This window comes from Phlebotomus papatasi, chromosome 1 (assembly GCF_024763615.1).
Source record: "Phlebotomus papatasi isolate M1 chromosome 1, Ppap_2.1, whole genome shotgun sequence".
Taxonomy (NCBI): Eukaryota; Metazoa; Arthropoda; class Insecta; order Diptera; family Psychodidae; genus Phlebotomus; species Phlebotomus papatasi.
Window position 1 is genome coordinate 108446859 of NC_077222.1, and position 25319 is coordinate 108472177.

The following is a 25319-nucleotide window of genomic DNA, read 5'->3' on the forward strand; positions in this document are numbered from 1 at the left end:
TTTTGAGTCAAAATAATAAAAGTAGTCATAAATAAATGTATCATAAATAAAATCATCATAAATAATAAACTGTAAGTTAACTTGAGAAAATCTTTATAAAATGATTTAAAAGCTGAGATATTGAGATATATGTTAGAAAAAACATAGTAATATTTTATCGTAACTTGCATCGTTTATAAAACCGTAACTTCTAGTGTATGGAGATCTTGGAAGTTACGACAATTTTCAAAAACACATTATATCAATTTTAATTACTCTAGTGATAATGAGTGCCCTTATGTCACTAAATTAGTCAATTAAACTGAGGTCCTTGTCACTAAAAGCTATTATTTCATAAATTTTATTTAATAAATTTTGTGCGTCGCATCGCTTGTTTTGTTTTGAAATAATGACAGATGGGCAGGGATTTTTCCTCACTTTCTTCTCACAAATATCGAATTAAAATGATTTAATGTTGCATTATTCGCACTGTCTTTGGATATATGGAAGAGTTTGTGAATGTTTTAATGAGAAATATTAAATTTTTGCTGCAAATTATAAGCCACGCAAGCGAGCTAAAAAAGTTACGGCAAATGCTGATTAGAGCAAATTTTGTATGAAAATTTGTCGTAACTTCCCCAAAAATGGAAGTTACGACAAATTCTGATAAATTTTTATTAATTAAGGGCACTTACGATAATTTTTGTTTAAAATAATTTTTAATGGGCTTATAAATGTTTCTTTTTCTCAAGTGAGTTTAATAAACAAAATTACGCCGATTCTAAATATGTATATATCCTAAAATCGCAAAAATGAAGTTACGACAAATGCTGATTTAACTGACGTTATATATTTAGGTATTAAAATTGTTACACCTTAGAATGAAAAGCTCTTTATTTTCCCTTTGCCAAAATTTGGACGATTATATCACTGTTTTAAATTTTTGTTACTGCTCAATTTTAACTTTTACTGCTCATTTATACAATGCCATATTTTCGGAGCATATTGCCCCTTGTTTTGGATCATAAAAAAAAGATTTGTTTTACAAAACCGTCAAAATCAAAACCACACAAAAAAATTAAAAACCTTTATGACTTTTCGTAAAAAAACAGGAACTGATATTTAAAGAAATTATGTTTTCTGATCTATGTTCTTTTTTTTTAAACAATTTTGACGGATCGTCGTGGACAAAAACGTTTTAGTCGTTCTAGTTCTAGCGGCGACACATAGCATTGACGTTTCTTCTCGCCGTGAAACATTAGAAATTGCTTCGGTTTTTGTTACTTTTTGCTCCATACCTTTTGTTACTTTTTACCCCAATTGGCCATTTTTAATAAAAGGATTTCTGGAGAAAAGAACTTTTGTGAAATTCTAAAATAGATAGCGGATTCGTATTCAGAAAATCCAAATTATTTAGAAAATATTCACCAGTGCATCAAATTTAATATAAGTAGCGAATAATTCTTATCTTCTGCAAGGAAAATATTTCAAAAATAGGGCTAAAAATTTGAATATTTTTTATTTTCTAAATTCCTTGTTCGAATTCTAAGAAACTTACGACTTTGAATAAGGTCTATGGTGGCCATCTATGGAAAAAATTTTAAGCCGCTATCTCTTTTATCTTGCAAGATATTGAATTTTCAAATTGTGACTTTTTACCCCAGTCTCCCCTACTTCTTACGACATCATACAGTAGACTCTCTCTAATTCGGCTCTTTTAAGATCGGGCTACTTTTTAATTCGGACGTCAGTTAAATTCGAAAAAAGTTTGTTGACATTTTTCAAGTTCGATTATGATTATGAAATGAATCAAATATGCTCAAATTTGCCATAATTTGTCTTAGCTTTGATGTGATTTTGCATTATTAAGTGGTTTTCATGCAATTTATAATAGCAATGAACATGTAAACTCAATATAAGTATACAGATGAACAAAAACTCGTTGCATTTCAAACAATTTGCTGCCAGAATTTTTCTCTGATTCGGTCCCAAATTCCCGAATTTGAGAGAGTCTACTGTATAGTCAGCTCTTCAATATGCGGCACTTCGTTATCCCTTCGTTATACCGCTGCCAAACACTGACGGTTGATGTATTCAAAATTATTTTTACTAAACATGAAGTTTCTCCAGTGTGAATTAAAGTATTATTGTCATTGTATCGAAGTTTTTAATACATAGGGTAAGTGTGCCAAATTTCGGCATAGTTGCATGTAAGCGTCAAAGTCTCAAGTTTGAAATGTAATATTTTAAATACAAATTGATTTTTTTTATTCTTTCTTCTGAAAGAGTGTTGCATGGAACCTTGTAAAGAGTTTACCGTCTTTATTTACTCTAAAATCATTCTTAAAACATTTTAAAATGAATAAAAATATTGACATAGCTTTGGTGCCCTATTTCGGCCACCTTCATTCTCATAGTTTTTTGCCCTTCCGGAATTCTTCCTATATCTTTTTCACGTCATATCGTCTGTCGAACCTACATTTTTAGTTATTCTTTTGCATTGTATAATCTCTAGGGTACGTAACATCTAAAAGTTCATGGAAATTCGAGGAACAAAAAAGGTGGCCGAAATTACAAGCTGGCCGGAATTTGGCACACTTACCCTAATTGTGATAAAAAATGAAACATAAGCACACCATGAAGAAACTCTTGTTCTTTGTCAGACAGAAAATAAATTCACACAGCACAAAATAGAAAAACCGTTGATCGTTCAAAAAAATTCATTTTGTCCCTCAGTCAGCCGGATAACGAAGAGCCGTGTCCTCTTTTCCGTCAGGTGGTGTCGCAATTTTCGCTTAACCGTATACCTTAATTAAGGACTTAGTAAGTACTTTATTAAGTACTCATTTTATGCACTTTACTGTCCAATGAAACACAAATTAGTCACAAAATCTTTCTTTATTTAATTTATTGGCCATAATTTTCGGAAATGAACATGTTAGTCCTCTCCAGGAGGCAGAGGCTGGTCGGGCTCCGAAGATGTAGGGGCGTCCTTAGCGGACGATTCCTTCCCGCTTTCAGCAAGTTTGTTCTCGAGATTTCCCATCAGAACATCGAGAACCTGCTGAGAAACCGCTCCAATTTCCGTGATGGTCTTCACGTGGTCAAGCAGAGGAGTCCTGAGGTCAGGACACTGTGTCAGTGCATCTTGAAGCTGATGCGGAGGCAGCTGGATGAGTACTGGAAGACTCTGGGGCATTAGTCTCTGGCAGCACTTTAGAAAACCATCCCAGACGACCTTCTGCTTCCAGACTTGCTTCAGGATGAGACGCTGGAGGATGTTCGTGACGAATCCTGCCAGTCGGGGATAGAGGGTTAGGGATTGGATGACTGTGCGCATGAGGAGAGTTGGCAGAGGAACCATTTCCACGAGTTGCTGCAGGACAATTGCCAGGATTTCATGAGTGTATGTGTCCTTCTCGGCCAGGCAAAGACTCGTGGCTTTGACGATGAATTTGAGTTCGACTTTGGCCGGATCAATGGTATGCAGAGCCACTAGGAGTTCCGTCGGGGTGACCGGGAGTGGAGCATTGTGGAAATCTGCTGTAAGACCGAGGAGTCTGTTGAAAACTTCCTTGACTACGACGGGATTTAGTTTGATGAAGCGTGGAAGTGAGGTTAGGATTTCTTTCTTTGTCAGTCCGGACATTACGGGGATTAGGAGACGCACGTCGGAAACTTTGTTCTGGTAGAGTTCCCTGACACGGGCCACGAGTTCCGGAGTTGGTGGATTCTTCTCTGTTAGAATGTAGATGATTCGGGTTATTAGAGTTTCTGCCCCTTTGGGACAGTTTTCCACGAGATTGAGCAGTTCAAAGCTGTCCGGACCAATGTGCCGGATGGGAGCTTCAATGGAACGCAGGATTATGCGTTTCATGTCACTGCTCGTGGCAGTGTAGACGGTGCAGAGATTGTGAATGAGTTTCTCGTGGTAGGGCATGAGGGCTAGGAAGAGATTGAGGCAGATTCTGGCTAAATCATCCGTCCACGTGGAAATGGGTTCAGGTCGGCCGTACTGCAGATGGAAGATGACATCCGGAGGAGCTTCCTTTTCCAAATGGCTCAGCCATGTCAGGGCGAATTCTTCAATTTGTGTCACCATCATTTTGTGGACGGCATAGAGAGTGATAACAGCCTCTATGGCCTTTCCTCGAATCTCCGGAGTCTCGTGCAGGACAAATCTGAGGAGGACCTTCATGAATTTGTCCATTTTTGGCGGACGCTCAACAGCTAGGTCCCTGGTCAGAGTTATGGCGGCATCTGTGTAGTATTCCATCTCACAGAGCATCACCAGAATGTCAATGCATTCATCCGTGAGGAGTGGGGATTCCAAGTAGAATGCCCGGATGACATCGACCTTCCAAATCTTGTCCCGGATCTCAGCGTGGTAGGCCACGTGTTTGATGAGATCGCACAGGAGTTTGTTGTAGGCATAGTCTGGCTTATGCTCGGATTTAATGTACGAATGCCGTGTGAATCCTTGGAGAAGGCTGTATTCTTCGTAGATCCAGGAAAATGCCAGATCCAGATGCTCCCGGATGTCTTCGTAGATGAACGAAAGGATAATGTCCCGGACACTCGGAGAGAAAGTTGACGCGAGAACCGTGAGGATCTTCCTTCGGCGATTGGCAGCTCCGCCCATCAGAGCTGCCCGTTCGGCATCGAGAATCCTCCGGACGGCCTCCAAGAGGAATTGTTCCTTGATCTGCTTCGACAGGGGCTTTGTGACTTCCTGCAATTTCAGTGTCCTCACTCTCTGCTTCATCTTTGGCAGCAAATTCTGCTCGCCTTTGGTCCTCTCGAGATGTTCCCGTAGCTTCTTAGTTGCCTCATCCTTGCGCATCTGAACATCATCCTCCCCACGGGATACTTCAGCCACTTCCGACGGAGCTGGTTGATCCACAATCATCTCCTTCTGCCTCAAACCCTGCACAATCGTCCTCTCCTCTTCCAAGGTCACCTTGGGACGCATTGGAGGCTCCTTCGTGATCGCACTCATTCCCGGACCACATTTCTTCTCTGTCATCTGCTCAGCCAATCCCATTGCAATCTTCTGCATCTGCTGACTCTGGCTCATGCTCAAAATTGGCGTGTACGTGTCCAGGAAGTACTGTGGACATTCACCCGGAAGATGCTGCATCGTGGCCACGACCAACTGAACCACCAATTCGGCAGACTTTATCGCCTCCAAAATGCCTGTCTCATTCAATTTCGTGCATTTCACCTTCTGATTGGCCAATTCATCCACATCCACTTCCATAGCACGCTCAGACGCTCCTCCTTCAGCTCGCTTCCCTTCCTCCTTCTCATGCCGCGCCTTCTTGGCCGCACTGGCCAGGCTGGATTCCAGAGCTCTCTTGGCTCTCCTCTGTTGCTCATGCTTGTCCACTTTGGGCAGAGCTCTTGCAATCTCCTGATTGCTGCAGCCCAAATCACCCAAAACCTGAACAATTGTCGATTGCATCTCATACGACGACGGCTGCTTCAGAATATTTATCAGCTGCATCTTCAAGTGCTTCCGCACAGAACTGACTTGGGAATCCGTGAGAGTTGGAGGGAGATTGGAATTGAGCTTGACAATTGCCTCAATTACGGGATTCATGAGAGTCGGACGCATTTTGGCCACCGTGCACAGGGATCCAGTGCAGGCGATAAGATTCACAGAAGAAATATGAGAAGCTGCATGGAACTTCAGCAGGAGCTCAAAGATGTTTCTGTGGGAGCAGAAAAATTCCCGTGAGGCCGTATCCTTCAGATGTGAGAGTTTGATTTTGTGGGAAAAGCCACATCTCCGTGTGGAACTCGCCTATTTGGTATCCACGACATTTTCGATTGGAAATTTTCTCATCAAAAACCGGAGAAAATTCTCGAGAGGTATTCCCGGTGAGAGTTTGATTAATTTACACGGAAATAAGAAAATAAATTAAAATATCGCGTTTTTTTAAATTTTAAATGGTTTTTAGGTATGATTCCTTTACTAAGAAAAAACCTAAAAAGTTAAAACAACTCTATGACAGAGTTGAATTAACTCGAAGAATATCGATGTAATTGTTATTCTTTTTCGTTGTAAATGTTAGTAAATAGAGTTGAAACAACTTTTCGTGCGAGTTGAATTAATTCGTGGGATATCGATGTAATTATTACTCTTTCTCGATGTAAAATTTCATCTCGACTGAAGTATATGCTTAAGTGTTTTCGTTTTAAGAATATACTTCAGTCAAGAAGATTTTCGTGTTACAAAATTCATATGGAACTGTGATATGCTGATCGAGACATTGAGGGATCGATGTACACTCTAGTGCATTCACCTCGATACCCCAATTGTTCCAGAACATTATAATATGTGTAATTAGCAATAAGTAGTCAGTTGTACTCGAGTCATCGAATAAAGCATATTGTCAAACATTAAATGGCGATCCTGCCATTACAGAAAACAACATTACAGAACATCAACTAAAAATATGCCTAACAGTGTTTCATGAAGACATGTGCGTTAGGGCGTTTCAACTAGGAAAAATTTTTTTTGGCACTATTCTCACGGTGCTGTATTTGATGAGACAAGAAAGTTTTTCTTCTACGACCATATGATCAGACGCTGTTTAGAGGTGGCTGAAAGACCCTCTCTGTAGTGTAAAATCCGGTAAAATCAGAAATTTGTTCTACAGAGAGGGTCGTTCAGCCACCTCTAAACAGCGCCTGATCATATGGTCGTAGAAGAAAAACTTTCTTGTCTCATCAAATACAGCACCGTGAGAATAGTGCCAAAAAATTTTTTTCCTAGTTGAAACGCCCCAATGTGCGTGCATAATACGTGATATCTCGCTCGGAACATAAGGAACTTGAAATCAAGAAAATATTAATAAAGGAAATTAAAAAAATTAAAAAAAAAACATAAAATTGCAAAACATTCGTTTTGGGATTTGAAAGAGTTATTTTAACTCTAAAAACGATTTTTTAACTCTTGAAACGAGTTATTTTAACTCTTAAGACGAGTTATTTTCAGTATTAAAAAGAGTTATTTACACTCTTTTGTCATGTAAACTTTAGGAAAAAAAGTTAAAACAACTCTTCCGAATATTATACCTAAATAGAAGTACAATCAACTCTAAAATATAGTTAATCGAAAATCACAACAAAAAAGAGTTAATTGAACATCGATTCGAGTAAATTTTACTCGATTATTTTTCTGAGTGTTCTAATCACACCTATTGTAATCCTAGGATTTTCTCAAAGTGCTCCGATCGAGCTGAAATTCACATGTTTCATATGTTTTGAACATCCCTGATGCCGAAAATCATAAGCTGGCAATTTCGGCTGTCCTGCCCGCCGTCCGGCCGTCCGTAGTACGCAATTTGATTTTTTTTAAAATATATCTACTCGCGCGTACGACAATTTCTGTGCTATTAGTTTTTTTTTTTGAAAAAACAGGTTCCAAACTGGTTAAAAATCACGTTTTGTAGTTTATCTCGAAATCTAAGCATGCGATTTTATAAATTTTATGTTTATGCTGTATCCCAGAAAATTAGACCAATTTAAAAAAAAATTGAGACATTCGTCGAGTTCTCGAGATATTTCACTTTAAAGATTTCACGAGTTGTCTCCTGAAAATTCAAGAGTGTCTGGTGCTGTGTCTCCGAGATCTTTGTGTGAGCACCCTGGAACCCTCCCGCCAAGGTTATACGATCCCCCAATTAACGAAACCCAGTGATCTTTGATATCACTCGACCACTAAGGAAGACACGGAGCGTGTCGAAAACTCTGGTAGAAGACTGAGTTTTCTGATCTTAGGGTTGAAGACTCCACAGATTGTGTTGCCGCGTCCGGACGGAGCTTCCGTTCGAAAATTTCCACTGAGGCTGAACGGCAATTTCCCCCACGATTTAAAGATTTCAATTTTAAGAAAATTTGCTAAGTGTCAGGCGGGAAAGAAGCGGGAGAAGCGGCGTCGAATATGCTTTTCTTGTATATATATAGGAAAAGCTCTCACTCTCTCTCTCTCTATCTCTCTCTCTCTACATAGTGAGCCTATTTTCGAAGATTTGTAAGGTGACATACACAATTCGCGATCTGCGGTCGGCGAATTTTTCCGCGGATCTTCACGGATTTTCGCAGAGCGCGTATTTTTTTTGCAGATTTTCGCGGGGCGTGAATTTTTTCGTGGATTTTCTCGGAGCACGTATTATTTCGCGGATTTTCTCGGAGCGTGTATTTTTTCGTGTATTTTCTCCATTTTCTCGGAGCGTGTAATTTTTCGCGGATTTTCTTGGGGCGCGTATTTTTCTGCGGATTTTCTCGGGGCGTGAATTTTTTCGCGGATTTTCTTTCTCGGGGCGCGTATTTTTTCTTGGATTTTGTCAGGGCGTGAATTTTTTCGCCGATTTTCTCGGGGCGCGTATTTTTTTTGGATATTCTCGGGGCGTGTATTTTTTCGCGGATTTTCTCGGGGCACGTATTTTTTCGCGGATTTTTGTGGGGCGCGTATTTTTTCGCGGGTTTTCACGGCGCCGCGTATTTTTTCATGGATTTTCTCGGGGCGCGTATTTTTTTTCACGGATTTTCGTGGGGCGTGTATTTTTTCGCGGATTTTCGCGGACACATGAATATTTTCTTCTGCTCGCGGGTTGACAGAAGCTCTAAACGGATGTAAAGTTGAGGCCTCTGTCTCTAATAGTTTCCGAGATAATTGACTTTAAAAATTTTCAGACACTTTTATGCATTTCTCTTCCAATTTTCTTAATTTTCAAGTGAAATTTTGCACTTATCAAGCCTGAAGGAAATTCTAAATGGGTGTGAAGTTTGAGGACTATATCTCTCATAATTTCAGAGAAAATCGACTTTAAAGATTTTTTAACACTTTCATGCATTTCTCATCCAATTTTCCTTATTAATAACGATAATATCGCTCCTTGGAAATTACAAGGGGCCAACTCAATCTGAGCCATTTTTCAGGAGACAGCATGAAAGATTCAACTTTGTATAAATAATTATCGCAATTAAGCATGTTAATAAAAACTATTAATTTCTTTTCTATTTGTATGAGCACTAATATAAACATCGAAACATACATATTTTTACCTTTCAAAATATGTTTTTTTATGAGTTAGCTCTTTTTTATTCTAAATGATGCGCAAATTTTCATGAAATTAGAATGACACGGCATCAACTTGCTTGAGTTAGTCCCTTGTTTTACAAAAATTTGAACGATAAATCTATTTTGTGCCCCTTGACTTCAAACAAAACCGCGCAAGCAATCATAAACAGTAAAATTTTGAAAAACTTTTCTAATAACGAAATTTATTGACTCATATCATCTGAAATTTTATTAAATTCTCTGTCTGAGTGTATTAAAACCTCAAAATAGCCAAAAAGTGAGTTGGTCCCTTGTAATTTCCAAGGAGCGATATGTTACATACAGTTTAAGAATTATTAAACGAAATTTGCATTATTTATGTATAAATATGTTTGCCACAATCCAAATTTGCAATGAAGGAATCGCACCTCTATAAACTGATCTAGGCTTATCTATGCTTAGCGCACGGAAAGTCAAATAGCGATTTCCACACGAAAATCTCTCCAAATTCTCGCCGATATTCGTAGAAACGGAGAGAAGGCAAGTTGGAAAAATAGGCGAAAATGTCACGGAGAGAAACTCGCGTAAAATCTTTTCTCACAAAGTAAAGGATACGGCCCAAACAAAACATCAGGAAAAAAAAATAGAACTTACATAGCTTCATCCTCGAGCTTCCGTTTCCTGGCAATCTTCAGGGTCATTGGGACATCTTCCAGGGAGAAATCATTGTCTCTCTTCACGCTGTCCTCATCCGGATAGGTCTGCAGAATGATGACACCCTCGAGGAACTTGATAGCATTCGTGCGAATCCCATCGTTGTCACTGTCAATCATATCGACAATCTGCGCTTTGATATTGCAGATGACATTCCAGGCTTGTTCCATGCTGTCCGTGGTCTCAGAAGCCGTGCAGATCCACTGAAGGGCACTCCGGTAAATTGCAGCAAAAGCCTGAATGACACGCTTTTGCACCTGGGGTGAGTGATCCCGTAGCAAAAGAACGAGAATTGGAACAATTTTGGGGATAAATTGAGGATGATTCTTCGAAACAGCCTCAGTGAATCCCACAACAGCCCTCTTCACGTCCGCCAGAGGATCCTGGGCATACGACAGCACATTGTCAATGAATTCCTCGAGAAAATCCGCCTCGGAATTCACTGTGAGCTCCTGCACCTTGCTCAGAAGCTCACATTTGGTGGTTTTATCCGCCAGAGAAGCCTCATTGAGCCACTCAACGACCTACCGGAAAGTTTTTTAGGTTAGCTCTACATTATTCCAAATATCCCGCCTCTATCCCAGGGATACTAAATCTATCTCTTCGAAATCTTCTTTCTGGTGAACATCCCAAACACCTGAAGCAGAAAACCACTAATTCACTCACCTTAGAACGGTCATTGGCTGTTTTCTCGTTGGTGAAAAGAGCTGCGGTTTCCTCAGAAGCCAGAAAAGTTGTCCTCGGCAGTAAATTACTCATATTGCATTAATCTAGCACAGTTTTCTAATGACCGGGTTATCACTTTGTACAATTCTATTAGTTATTTCCACGAAAAAGCCATGAAAATTAGGGAAATTTGCAGAAAAACACTGATAATAAAATTAGCCGCCACAATGTTTACACCATGAAAGTGACGTTTACTGAAAGGGTATTTTTTACGCGTATATTATGTCTTTATTCATTGTATTTTATTACACACTGAATTTAATACTCTTACATTTTAATACTTCACTTTAAAACCTTTCGTAGACAATCGCGATAAAACACAATTTAATATTGAATTTTATATTTTTTTGTGTTAATTTTGTGGAAATACAGTCGAGTTCCTTAAATTTGAACTCCTCAAATTTGAACACCGGTTGAGTTCAAAATGTAAAATTTGAGGTTATGTGAAGAAAGTTTTGCGGGGAGTATGAATTAGAACCATTTTTATTTGGTCTTTCCTCAATATTATCGTATTATAGTAACTTCCACAACAAATTCCATTTATTTCACAATAAATTACATTGATATATTCTCTAAAAGTTATTTATCTTATTTTAGGAAAAGTGAATTTCATATGAATTCCGTTACGTTTTTGAAAATATTGTTCAAATTTGAGGAGTGAGAAATGTCATCTGTACCCCCCAAATGTTCAAATTTGAGGAACTCTACTGTAGACAGAAAACGTCAAAATATGAATTTTTTAAATTTAAAAAGGGACTTTTGTCAATTTTTCTGGTTTCCTACATTTTAGCAAGCATTCTAGAATCCATATCATTTTTTCTTTACATTTTATTCATTTTCTATTTATGTTTTGTATTATTATTATTAATCGTTTCGAGACATACAATCAATTCTAGTAGTGGAAGAATTTGCTAAGTTCGTTGTATTCCGTATTATTGTATTGCCTATTACGCCACTGAGATCCTCATATTTTGCATTAATTTTAAAATAAATTGGAAAGGAAAAGTCAGATGAAAGCACGATAAGTGAATTTTCGGCTTATTGTTCTTTTCAGTCCAATATTCTACAACACATTTTTAGCTCTTACCTTGATGCAACAGTAAAACATATCATAATATTAAAAAGCAAATTATTAATTAAAATTTTCATTAAATTTGTTTAGAAGAAAACGGTGAAATGAGCTTATTCGTAAGATCCTTTTCACAAACATTTCTCTATATTTAGAGTTTTTTTTTATAATAATTTAATTTTGTAATAAATTTTCAAAAATCCACTGTATTTCACTGCATTTCCCATAAAAATAAAATTTTAATATTGAATTGACGAATTTTAAGAGAATAATTATTTAGTAGTATAACTACCTGATATACTACTGTAGACGCGAGTGCGGGTGATATTGGCTATTTTTGAGTTTTTCTTTAATTTTAGCACATGGTCTTTACTTTTTGAATATGGTAGATCAGTTAAAAGATTCTATTCTCCATATCACTATTCTTTTAAAAGCTTTTAAAATCCTTCACGAACAAATTTCCCAGTACTTAACCGACGTAACCCATAATGATCTGCTTTGAAAAGGGTCATAGGACTATGTCTGCCCTTCCCAAGGGTGATCATGACATCTCTTCAGCTATCGAACATCATTTTATGATTTTAGTTCTTTTAGTTGTTCTAGATTTCATAAAGGCTTTCGATAGTCTACCTCACAATCTTCTCTAGTCTAAATTGTTTGCATGCTTCAATTTCTCGTCTTTAGCTGTTGCCTTTATTTGATCTTACTTTACAGGAAGATAGCAAATTGTAAAATTTGGTGACGATTTTTCACCACCTTGTTCCTTTAGAAAAAGCATTGGCCAGGGTTTTATTCTTGGCAAGAAAATGTTTTCCCTCTTTATTAATAATTTGCTCTCAGCATTACATAATTGCTCCTTTTATCTCTATGCAGATGACCTACAGTGATTTACCTTCTCTTCTGAATATGAGAGCAGTGCTTTTATTTAAACTTTTAGTGTGTAAAAGGAGATATCAATTGTTAATTAAAGAAAAGAGTTCGACTTAGAAACCCATTAGAAGGAGCAATATTAGTGAAAATAATTAATTGAAAAGATTTCAAATAGAGCTAAATAATTCATAGGAACAATGGGAACAATTGAGCATTTTGTTCAGTTCCTTTCCAAAATAAGAGCAAGTCCTATTTTGCAGGTGTTTTACTTTTCCTACTACTCATTTTAGTGATTTTTCTCCCATTTACGTTTTTACTAAATACTTTTAAATTTTTATTGATCATGTTTAGCTGTAATTTATTTTTCATTTGCTGGTATTTATTTTTGTATAAAAATATCCCAATTTTATTACGTGTATTAAAATATTAAATTACGTGATTTTTTAAATGGTTTGAGTGTAATAAATACTGTCGCTACTTACCACCAGAGTCGCTAGCTGACATAATTCAAAATAAACCATTTAAGTTTGAATCTCCAACGAATTTATTTTACAAGAAGAAAAATTTATTGGTTTTCTATCAATTTCTTTAATAATTTATAAAAATCGTATGCTAGACATTTTGATATATTGCCGTAAAACTCAATAAATAGGTAATTTCTACAGGATTTCTCAGGCGAAATGCTTTTTTTTTTAGTCTATTGATCCCACTGCAGTTGCTGTATTAGCTCCTTTATTCGATGGATGGGAAATTCGGGTATTGAACTCTTATAGCTCCTCTCACTCCTCGTGGTATCCTCGAGATCCTGGTCGGGTTCCGGTGTCTCTTCTTCGAATAGTGGCTCCTCCTCGGAGGATGTGCCATTGCGTGTCCGTCGGCTGTACGTGTTGACGATGTTCTGGTACTGTGGTCTGCTGGAGATGGTGGATGAGTAGGGTGGAGGGCTTCCCGGTCGATTGAGATACTGATAGTTGGTCTGGTACTGTGACTGCTGGTAACTCTCGGTGTATTTGTGGGATGGTGGTCTCGTGGGACGACGCTTTGGTGGCTGACTCTGCGTTGGATGCTTGATGAAGTAGCCGGGTTTGACGCACATCATCCCAAATACCCGAATCCCTGGTACACTGGCATAGGTTGGCTGATCATGGGACATGGGACCTTCGAGTCGAAAGCCATCGGGACAGCGACAGATGACCAGATAGTGGGATTTGCCCGTTCTCACGTTTTGAAGTGCCAGCAGGGACCAATCTTTCGGGGCGCGACATTCACGCATCTCTGTGGTCGATTCGCACGTCTTGGCCAAGGTTATGGCCTGAAAGTAAAGATGCGAATGAGAGAATTCCTCGGGAAAAGTCTTTTTCTTGCACATGGGAATTTCTTAATGACCCCATGTGCATAATTCCATTAAATCCTCATTACTTTTATGGTGTCAACAATACAGAATCTCATGAAGCATAGAAAGATTTTTTTTTGACAAATTCATTTCTCAAAAATAATTCCCGTTTACCAATTGGTTGGAAATTACTTGGTGAACTGTAAAATTTTTCTAATTTATTAGAACGATAAAATGTCTAATTCTTTTAGGCAAAACAAAATGATGTGGAACATTGGTATTTTTGCGGTTTGGTCTTGGGCGATTTACCATTGAGATCATAACGTTGAAGCTCATAGAATTCTGACAAATGCTAATCTCAAATATTGCAGATTAAGTATCTGAGGAGAATTGAAACGCTATCTCTGAATATTCGATTGTATATTAAAAGAAGTTGATTAATTTGTTAGCCGGTTACAACTCACAAAAGCCGATTAATGAATGGATCAGTCAGAGAGCTTTTTTTCTTTCGAGATATCGCAGTGATATTCAGCAGAAGAATTATATGCTCATAAATATTCTAATCATTTTGGTAAACATTCTTTTAGGTCGGTGGATTTTTCTGTCTAATCTTTAACACTTTTATTCTGTAGTGGGATCCATTGATAAAATACAAGATTTTTAAATTTCGAAGTTATTTTATTAATCCAAAGACGAAGATAATTTGAAGGTGTAACACATTATTTGTGTCGTTTAGAGCAGAATGACCTAATTTAATAAGGAAATAAATATACGATAGGCCTCTTTTGCTCTGAGCGTCTTAATTCTTATTCACAACATTTGCTAAGTTTTATGATTCGCAATACGAAAAATTAATAAACTACCAAGCATTGATCCTGTAGCGCTAGTTGACTCTGAAATTATTAATTACACGTATATACAGTCTACAACTCAGGTTAGGAAGACGTTATTTTATTGAAATAAAATGGGTCTTAAGATAGCCTTAAACTGTAGCTAAACTCTTATGTCCTAGACACACTTACTACTTAAGCCGAGAGACAACTTAACGTAATTATATTCGAAATAATCGTTTGACTAAACGTTTATTAGTTATAAACGATTAGTTATGAACTGATGGAAATGAAATCTCTGATTCCATGTTAAAGAATAAGGAAAGAACACATTTTTCCACACGAAGATAAAATTCATGCGAACAACATAATTAGTCATGAATGACATTGAAGCTCAGAAAAGGCAAGCATAGGTGTTGGGGACCAAGTCCCCTGGGTCAAACAAATCAAGAGATAGTGGACTGTATTTATTTTTATTAACTCAATTTCCCCGTGGCGGACTGCAAGGACTTGATTACTTTGGCGATGACTAAATGGCTGATTACAAATGAATGAATGAATGTTGGTGGTCCCTAAAATAAATATACACTTCAATTCATTTCTTTAATTCAAACAATTCAATCCTTACTTTAATCTCAAACGGCCTCCGTTTGCTTCCACCAACCTCAAGCTTTTTGAAAGTTTACAACCTGTAATTCAATTAATAATTTTTATCCTGACGCCATTTTAAATTTCTTTCAATCGTTTATCGAACCTACCAAGTTATATAACTCTTTTTCCTGACTCAGGACTTAGCTTGATCGTCTCCCAAGGAGTTCAGCCAAATCTAACCAATAAATATTACTAAATTAAATAGATTTTTAACATGAGGAAATATCCTAACTTACGCAAATTCTTTTCCTATGAAAATTCACAAATGCACGTCACGCCACGCTTTCTACAAAAAGACTGACAAATGTGCCGGAAGGGCTTACATAATAAATCTTCAAATATTTCCGCCAGTTAGCGCTCGCGTTTCCAACATTTTCCCCTCTGGTGCTCCTGCACCCACCTACTCCACGTCCAGCACAGCAAGCTTTGCAACTGGTCTCTTGTATAGGCCGTAACGAGTTCTTACCATCACTGAACGAATTTTCCCATCAGGGGCAGGAAATACTTCTTCCACTCGACCCAAGGGCCACTGGTTGCGAGGTAACTGTTCATCACACACAACAACGACATCTCCAATCTTGATAGTTTTAGTGGTAGAATACCACTTAGTTCGTCTTGTCAACTCGGGAAGGTACTCACGCATCCATCTACGCCAAAAATGGTCTGCGTAATACTGGGCTCGTCTCCATGCTTTGCGGAGGAACAAATCGCTGTCATCAAAGGTCCCAATCGGTCGGTTCTCTCCAGATCTTCCAATCAAGAAATGATTGGGAGTGATGGCAGTCTCGTCATCAGGATCAATCAACACATAAGTTAAAGGCCGGTTATTTAGAATATACTCCACTTCAATAAAGAATGTGTGTAACTCCTCATCAGTGGGATGCCGTGTCCTCATGACCTCTTTCAATACAACTTTGACGGAACGGACAAGTCTTTCCCAAACACCGCCCATATGTGGTGCGGCTGGTGGATTAAAGTGAAATTCCACACGCTTTTCGGAGAAGGTTTCCTGGATCTTCTTTTCATCTACGGCTGCATAAAGTCGTCGAAATTCGTTATCAGCTCCTCGAAGATTTGTTCCATTATCACAGAACATATCAGTTATAGATCCGCGTCGATTCATGAAACGTCTAATTGCCATGATGGCACTGTCTGTCGTCAGGGAGTGTGCGACTTCCAAGTGCACAGCACGAGTCGCTAGGCAAGTGAAGATTACTCCCCATCTTTTCTCCACACGACGACCCACCTTCACTTCTAATGGTCCAAAATAATCCATTCCACTCTTTACAAAGGGATACACTGAATCATTAACTCTTGCGTATGGAAGCACGGCCATTTCAGGAATCAAAGGTTGGGCGCGTTTGTTTTTGCAAATTTGACACTCATGCCAAGCCCTCTTGACTGCCACTCTCACTCTTGGAATATAAAATCTTTCACGAACGTTGTTTACAACTTGTTCTCGTCCTTGGTGATGATTCCGAACATGAAAATCACTAATAATCAACTTTGTCCCCACGTGCTTCGGCGGAAGAATAATGGGGCACTTTACTCGCACTTCACTATTTTGCAAACGTGATCTCATTTTCAATAATCCATCAGAATCCACAAACGGCGTCAAATGATACAAATCACTTTCTTTGGGAATTACTTTTCCCTCTTGGAGACACTGTATTTCTCTTCTGTACACTGACTGTATTTCCTGAAGCAACACTTTTTCTGCTTCTATCAAATCACTCACTTTGAGTCCGGGTAATTCACTTGTTTTTAGATTTTCTTTCGCTTTACGCCACTTTTTCAACCAAAACTGCGCACAATTTTTCACTTGAGCAGTCGCTCTGACAAGTCGATTCCAGCGGGAAAAACGACTCATCTCTGGAATCAGACGATTTCCAATAAACCTTTCAACGTTCACTAACACTTGAAACACCTCAATGTCTCCATTGTCTGCAACTTTTTGTTTTTTATCATCTTGAGGCCATTGTTCCTCCTCCAATTTCAGGAAGGTCGCCCCAGTGAACCATTTAGAGGACGCACTGAAATCACACGGCTTTCTACGCGTGGCCAAATCAGCTGGATTCTGTGTAGTCGAAATCCATCTCCATTGATGAATCTCTGTCAGTTGGTCAATTTCACTTATTCTGTGTCCAACAAACTGCTTGTATCTACGAGAATCACTTTTGATCCACCCCATCACCGTTAGGGAATCCGTCCACAAAACCACTCGATCAAATTCAAGATCCAAAGATGTTTTTACCGCAACGCTAACTCGCGCACTAAGTACTGCAGCTTGTAACTCAAGTCTTGGGATACTGGTAGCTTTCAATGGAGCAACTTTAGTTCTAGCACACACAAAAGCCACTTCAACACTATTTTCACTTTCAATCCGTAAATATGCAACTGATGCATAGGCACTCTCGCTGGCGTCTCCAAAGACGTGTAGCTGGATTGAAGTTGCTTCCGGAAGTTTCGGAGAATAACATCTCGGTATCTTCACTGTGTCAATCATTTTTAGCTCCTTGATGAATGCTTGCCACTGCTCCAAAGCCACACCATAAATGATGTCGTCCCATCCAATTTTCTGACGCCAAATCTCTTGGAGAATCATCTTTCCTTTCACCGAAAACATAGCCAAAAATCCCAATGGATCGAAGATTGACATTACCAGCCGTAATACTTCTCTCATTGTGGGTATCTTCTCTCCAGACAGAATATCAGATGCGACGCGATGGAATGTGGTCTTGAAAGTGAAGACATCTTCAGAAGAGTCCCACCACAAGCCAAGAATTCTTTCAGGTTCATCCTTCGCATTCAAACTTTTCATCGTGTCACTCACACAATTAAGAATTCTGCTGTCATTGGCTGTCCAGTTCACTATATCAAAGCCACCGGCTTTATGAACCTGAACAATATCCTTGATCAATCCGCGAGACTCCTCAATGGTATCTGCACATCCCAGATAATCGTCACAGTATGTATTGTGTAGTATTCCCTTCACTGCCTCTGGGAATTCTTCGGCATATTCTTGGGCATTTAGATTCTTCACATATGACGCTAGAGTGGGAGAACAAGATGCCCCAAATGTCATCACATTCATCTTGTACTCTTCTGGCTCATTTTTCCTATCCATTCCTCTCCATAGGATTCTTTGATAGTTGGTATCTTCTGCCCTAACATAAACTCTATGAAACATCTCCTTGATGTCTCCAGTGAATGCGAATTTACCCTTTCTGAAGTTTTCCAACACTGCCGGAAGTGATTTCAATAAGTCTGGCCCGCTCATCAGCAGATCGTTAAGTGATACATTCCCTGACTTAGCCGCACAGTCGAATACCACTCGAATTTTTCCCTTAGCCGGGTGAAAAACCGCAAAGTGTGGAAGATACCAAGTATTTCCAGTAGGAGTCATCCTATCTTCTTCTGTGAGCTTTATCAAGTATCCCTTCTCAAGATGATCACTTATCTTGGCACAGTAAGCCTCGGCCAATGCCGGATCTCTGTCTAGTTTCCTCTCCATGGTGTACAAGCGCTTGACAGCTACATCTCTTGACTCTGGCACAATTGGTTGATGACCTTGCTTCCACAGCAATCCAGTCTCGAAACGCCCATCACTCGTCCTACGGGTGGTGCGCTTCATGATTTCAAGAGCTCTCTTATCTTCACGAGAGAGTACCTTCTCTTGACCTTCAGTACCAAAGCCCTCCAAGGAAAAGGAATTCTTCACCATTTCATACAGCTCATCTTTGCGTTCCACAATAGAGTAGGAGTAGGTCTTTACCTCACATGAGGTTTGATTATTCAATTTTCCCATTACTACCCAGCCTAACCAAGTTAAAGCCAGATAGGGAGCGTTCCACGGTCCGTGGATAATCTCCCGTGACACAATCAAGGGAGTGTTGTCCAGCCCTATCAGCAGATCGGGCTCTGCATCCACCATGGATTCAGAATGACCATCGGCCATATGTTTCCAGTCCCGTGACAGTGCTTCCATATCCACTGTCTGCCTAGGGAGACTTAACTCACAGACAGTCCTAACTTTCTGCATTAAATACTCCTTGGCTTTGGGATGAGTACCTCTGATTCTACAGTTGACAACAGTCGATGTCAGATCAGTACATGCTGTCGGTCCAGCTCCTTGCCACGTCAGAGGGCACTTTGGTCCACTAAGCCCCAATTTCTCTGCTAGAGATGCCTTCATCATTGTCAGCATGGAGCCCTCATCCAAAAAGGCGTAGACCTTCAAGGTACCTTTCGGTCCAGTAACATACACCGGAAGTATCTTCATGAGAATCTTATTACTCGTATTGGCATGAGCCACTGTGGCTCCAGTCATCACAATTCCCCTCTGTGGGGAAATTTCATCTTCCTGATCCGAGTCCTGATCAGTCTCAGTAGGGAAATCTGAAGCATCTAGCTTCTCCTCATCTTCTCTCTGAGCTAGAGAGAACATTTGCTGCTTGTCATCTCTGTGGAGAAGATTGTGGTGTTTCTGACCACAACCAGGTTTTGGACATTTTCCGTTATCACTGCAAGTTGAGAGAGAATGATTTGGCTTCAAGCATCTGAAACAAACTCCCTTTTCTCTCACAATCTTCCATCTGTCGCTTATTTTGAGCTTCTTAAAAGTCTCACAATTTTGTGGGGCATGTTTTCCCTTGCAAAAGCTGCATGCCGCCATTTCGGCTCTCAGCTCGGTCAATTCATTGACAGTTGCCACGGTTTTGCCTTTGACAGGTTTCTGCTCAATTTTCGCTGAGTCCCTAACCTGTACACGATAATTCGCCGCCCTGGCCTTTACCGCAATCCAGTCACACAAGGTTTTCACTGTCACGTAGCTCTTGGTCACCTGGAATTCTGACCAAGAAATCTGCATTGACATCGGGAGCTTTAGCACAAGCTCATCCAGCAGCTGGGGATTATCAATGTAGCACATTCGGTTGAATTCCTCAATCGCTGCTACCATGTTCACCATCATAGTGGAAAATTCAACCAAGCTCTCCGGCTTGTCTACTCTTACAGGTGGGTAAGCCTTCACCTGTGCAATCATGGTGCGAATCAGATGTTCAGGTTGTCCATATCGCTCTTCCAGTGACGACAAAGCCTTGTTCACATTCGATGCTGAGTAGAGAAGAAATCTGACTGTTTCTTTGGCTTCTCCAGTGAGACACCTCTGAAGCAGGTTGAGTCTCTCAACATCCGTATATCCACACGTCTGGGTAGTGTTCTCGTACCAAGCACGGAACAACGGCCATTCCTTCACACTCCCATCAAACTTTTGTACATCTGTTCCAAAAGATTGGCGTACAAGAAAACGCTCCATAACCTCCAAAACATCCGATGACGTTTTTGAGTGTTTGTCCACATCATTAGTGGCATTTTGCTTCACTTTGGAGCCAGTAAGTTTGGTGTCAATTTCTCTCTCTTTAGCCTTCACAGCTTCCTGAATTGCCGAATGGAACTGATCATTTGTCATTGTGAGAACTTCCTTCTTCGGGGCTGCGTCGTCAATCAGTTTCTTCTGGAACTCTGCAAACCTGTCAACGATCACGTCCAGATTCACTGGTGCCTCTTCATCATCAGACACGACATTTCCCCTCGTAACCAGAGGGTTGAAAAGTTCAACTTTCTTGCGTGAATTCGATGAAAAAGGTGTTGAGGTCCTTGGAATATCCCCCTGGACATCCCCCAGAATTGTTGGTGAATTCATCCGCTTAGATTTCATCATACTTTGGCGCAACTCAAGTTCCTTTTCCCGCAATGACAAAAACTCCATTTCCTTACGTGTTCTCTCAATCTTAGCCTGAGTGAGAGTCAGTTCAAGGTCGTTATCCTCCTCATCAAAGCCATAACGAGTTGGAGGTCGACCTTTTGTTGCCCTTTGGCTCTTGCGAGGCATCGTGCTATTCGTCTGGAAAGCCCTCACAAATCAAGAATCACAATCGCGACAATCGCGGTCCTTTCCGGACAGAACAATCAAATCCTCTGCAGTCCGTTGCAGTCACTGATCCACGGTGAGAAGGACCACTTGTTGGGGACCAAGTCCCCTGGGTCAAACAAATCAAGAGATAGTGGACTGTATTTATTTTTATTAACTCAATTTCCCCGTGGCGGACTGCAAGGACTTGATTACTTTGGCGATGACTAAATGGCTGATTACAAATGAATGAATGAATGTTGGTGGTCCCTAAAATAAATATACACTTCAATTCATTTCTTTAATTCAAACAATTCAATCCTTACTTTAATCTCAAACGGCCTCCGTTTGCTTCCACCAACCTCAAGCTTTTTGAAAGTTTACAACCTGTAATTCAATTAATAATTTTTATCCTGACGCCATTTTAAATTTCTTTCAATCGTTTATCGAACCTACCAAGTTATATAACTCTTTTTCCTGACTCAGGACTTAGCTTGATCGTCTCCCAAGGAGTTCAGCCAAATCTAACCAATAAATATTACTAAATTAAATAGATTTTTAACATGAGGAAATATCCTAACTTACGCAAATTCTTTTCCTATGAAAATTCACAAATGCACGTCACGCCACGCTTTCTACAAAAAGACTGACAAATGTGCCGGAAGGGCTTACATAATAAATCTTCAAATATTTCCGCCAGTTAGCGCTCGCGTTTCCAACAATAGGCTTGAAGAGAAACCTAATCTTGTCTTAGTCAGAAACTGATGGAAATGTAATCTAATCATTATTTTGATTATAATTTACGTTGATTATAATTTACTTTCGGCTTAATTCATAAGTGTGGCCAGCTCATTACCTAAAAATTATGTTACTTTTCCTAGAGATAATTACGTCAAAACTGACAAATGACAACGTCAGTTTTTTGAAAGTTTTGCTTAGGTGTATTACGTAATTTTATCGCTGTAGAATTGACGTCACTAATACGTAATCTTTGATACAGTATGTGTTTTGTAATAATAAAATCAAAATTAAGTGGAGGTTATTCCCCGCTTTGAAAGTATTATATGCTGGTGATTAAAAGGTTATGACCTTACAATAAGAACAACATTCACCTGATTTCACTTTGCTACTTGAGTGTATCTACCATGAGTCTAAACAAATCTCACTCGTACCTTTTTATGTTGTCTAGTAAATTAAATATATAAGATAAAATAAATTAAATCATTTGTTCTTAAGGGGTAATATCTACCAGAACGCCCAAAATTAAAGTTTTTTGTGATTTTTTTTGAGACTTTGCTTATAAATCGATCAATATGAAATTTTTAGAGTTTATTACATTATGTTTTGACGAAAACAAAATATTATTTTATTTCAATTTAGAATACAAAATGGAAGCGGAGCGCGACTGTGAGATTAATATTAAGGTAAAATTAAGGTAATACTAAGGTAATATTAAGGAAAATATTAATATTAAGGTAAAGAATATACTAACTGAAGGTAAATTTGTTTTATCCTATTAACTTGAAATTTTCAATATATATGCTTAGATAGATTCTTTTAAAAACATATAGAGTTTTTAAGATATCAATATTAATTATTCTATGTGTTTTTATAAAGAATATCTCAAAGGATCTGCCCTGAAAATTTTATGTCAATTGGATAAAAATTACTCGAGTTCAACTCAGTGGTAGATAGGGTGTAGCAAAGAGGTAGCTGACAAGACCCCTACGCCTAGGTGCCCCCTGAACAGCTCTTTTAAATATTTAGTATGTTTGTTTTAGCTCATAAGACACTTTATTTTATCCATTCGGTGCCCTTTAGTACTTCAGATTTTAAAGTTTAAATTAACTATTCGATTCTAAAATTAAACACTTCACAAGGACGTAGCGAACAGGGGGCAGATACAGACAATTCGTCTCCTACACGATATTAAAAATAAATAAATAAAAGTATACAATCAAAATTAATTCAAAATTTTTGATATCCTCGAAGTAGGCTTTAAGAGAACTTTGGGAAAATTCTTGATGAAAAGTAAACTATAATATCGTCTTGGAAAATCCAGCTAGAGCTTTCCATCTCAGGATCCAAAATAATCAAAATCTGGTTGAAATTGAATTTTTGAAAGAAACTTTAAATAAAAAAATTTTTGAGACTCTAGAAAGAGCAATTTCAATACCATATTAAATCAATTTTGAAAAATCTCTTTGGTGAATTCGACAAGTTTCAGTATACGAAATCCACTGAAAGATTGAAATTAAATTTAATTTTTAATTATTGCCGATTACATTGATTGAAAAATTAAAAAAAACAGACATTCCAAAGTAAGAAATTTCTTATGAAAAGTAGATTCTTCCCGATTCATTACCGATTCACTACTAATTACATTCGATGCAGTCGCGTTGCAAAATCCAAAATTAAGCAAAACGGTTGAACAATAGGCCCTCCAAAGTGGTAAAACTATGATGTTCGACAATTCGATATCGAAATGGTTTTCGAACATAGGTATCCAAGGACGAAATTGTCGCCTCAATTGTTGTCGGCACAACATTCCATGAAGGAACAAGGCCTTCCCGCAAGACTGCTAGACATGCATTCTTATTTTTCTTGTACGGGATGAGGTTGTTGTCAGTCTCATGCCCGTGGTATCAAGTACAGTGAAGCTCACTGGATGCAATCCGAACACCTTTAACGCCAGAAAAATTCCTGGTGGCCTAAAGGGGATTCGAACTCGGGACACTTGCATCATAGAGCGAGTGCTCTACCATTTGAGTCATTAGTGCTCATTACCTCTAAAACATATCCGAAAATGAAAAAAATCGTAGGAGCCGTTTTCGAAAAAAACCAAAAAACATGGGTTTGTCGAAGTAGGAGGGGGTGGGGTGAAAAATGAAAAAAAGACTGTCCTAGATAATGTTGACTTATGGGGGGGGGGGGTCGGCGAAGAACGGAAGACGATATCTTTTTCAAACAGTAAAATGATTTGTTTGAAGCTTGAGCCGTCCGAAGATAGCACGTTTTCCCTTAGAAATATGTTATTCCGTTGAAGGCAGTTTTTTTTAAGATATTTTTTTAATGTCTATATTTTTTTAAATTTACTACCCTTATTTGTCACTTGGGCCAGATGAATAAAATATAAAGCGCAATTTTGTTACACGACATAAATTACAAATGTATTAAAAATGTATATGAATTTGCGTATTTTACCATGCAGATGTAATCGTGTGATTATCAATGAAAGTTCGCTTTGAAATGAGGAATACAACGGCGTGATTGAATTTCGAAAAACACTCTCGGTTTAAGCATAATTGTATAGTTTTAGATTTTGAGCACAAAGTTCTTCCCAGGCAAAGGGACTTATACATATTGGGAAATCTTTTCTTCAATTTCGAGGCCCCCATCATTGATTGATTATTAATAATTATGTGCAGCGTGAATTATGTTAATGCGATATGAATCTCTTGTATTGGGCTTCTTGGTATCTTGATATTGTGGGTCATGTGGTGAATCAGTGGAGCCAAAGAAATATAAAATATCTCTAAAACCACAAAAGAGCTAGCAGAATGCGGTGGGATAAAAAGCCAACACCATGTGCGATGTTTGTTGCAAAGTAGGAAAAAGATGTTTATGCTCATATATGCTAATGCTCATAATTTCTATAACCTTCAATACTTTTTCTCTCTTCACTCCTATATAACATCTTTTGCCATATGATTGAAGAATTTTTCACAAGTGCACTTCTCAAAGAGAGTTTCTTTTATAACGGAAAAACCAACGCAAAAATTGCAATACATTAATTTTCCTCATTTTCACCTTGAGAGAATACGAAACACACGGGGTCATAAGTAACGCCAGGTATGAAGACATTAAATTCTTCAACAAAAATTTCTCAATTTCACGACGGATTTTACTTTTTGAAAAAAAGCTTTTGTATACTCTCTCTGGGCCAGGAAGAGTGTGTCACATTTTTCTTTTTTTGCTAATTTACAAGTTACTAAAGCTTGAGCTATTAAGAATAATTAAAAGTAATTTTATGGTACTTCTTCGGCAAGATCTTATATGGGTTCATTTGTGATTTTTTTCTTCTTTTAGACTCGCTAAAAGAGAAGATGAAGATGTACCTCTAATGATCTTTGAAAGATTTGTAAAGAATCACTTTCAATTTAGCA

The 25319-nt window shown here is 38.4% G+C and overlaps 2 protein-coding genes across 2 annotated transcripts in view; both read right to left on the reverse strand.

The window, feature by feature from the left end:
- Positions 1–2858: 2858 nt before the first annotated feature.
- On the reverse strand, positions 2859–10685 carry LOC129799130 (symplekin). The gene is made up of 3 exons (XM_055842780.1): positions 10430–10685; positions 9704–10287; positions 2859–5693 (listed from the first exon to the last, which is right to left on the reverse strand). The coding sequence occupies exons 1-3, from the start codon at positions 10520–10522 to the stop codon at positions 2918–2920; spliced, it is 3453 nt and encodes a 1150-aa protein (XP_055698755.1). The 5' UTR covers positions 10523–10685; the 3' UTR covers positions 2859–2917.
- Positions 10686–13000: 2315 nt separating this feature from the next.
- The window catches only part of LOC129799141 (uncharacterized), a 69749-nt gene continuing 57430 nt past the window's right edge, over positions 13001–25319 (reverse strand). The window contains exon 5 of the mRNA XM_055842809.1: positions 13001–13740. Within this exon, the coding sequence (XP_055698784.1) occupies positions 13126–13740 (615 nt within the window). The 3' untranslated portion in view covers positions 13001–13125. The remainder of the gene's footprint in view (positions 13741–25319) is intronic.

Coding starts and splice junctions, on each gene's coding strand:
- LOC129799130 (XM_055842780.1), bottom strand. CDS start 10,522: ATGAGTAATTTACTGCCGAGGACAACTTTTCTGGCTTCTGAGGAAACC. Junction 10,288..10,429: donor CAGCCAATGACCGTTCTAAG/GTGAGTGAATTA, acceptor ACTTTCCGGTAG/GTCGTTGAGTGGCTCAATGA. Junction 5,694..9,703: donor AAGCTCGAGGATGAAGCTAT/GTAAGTTCTATT, acceptor CTGCTCCCACAG/AAACATCTTTGAGCTCCTGC.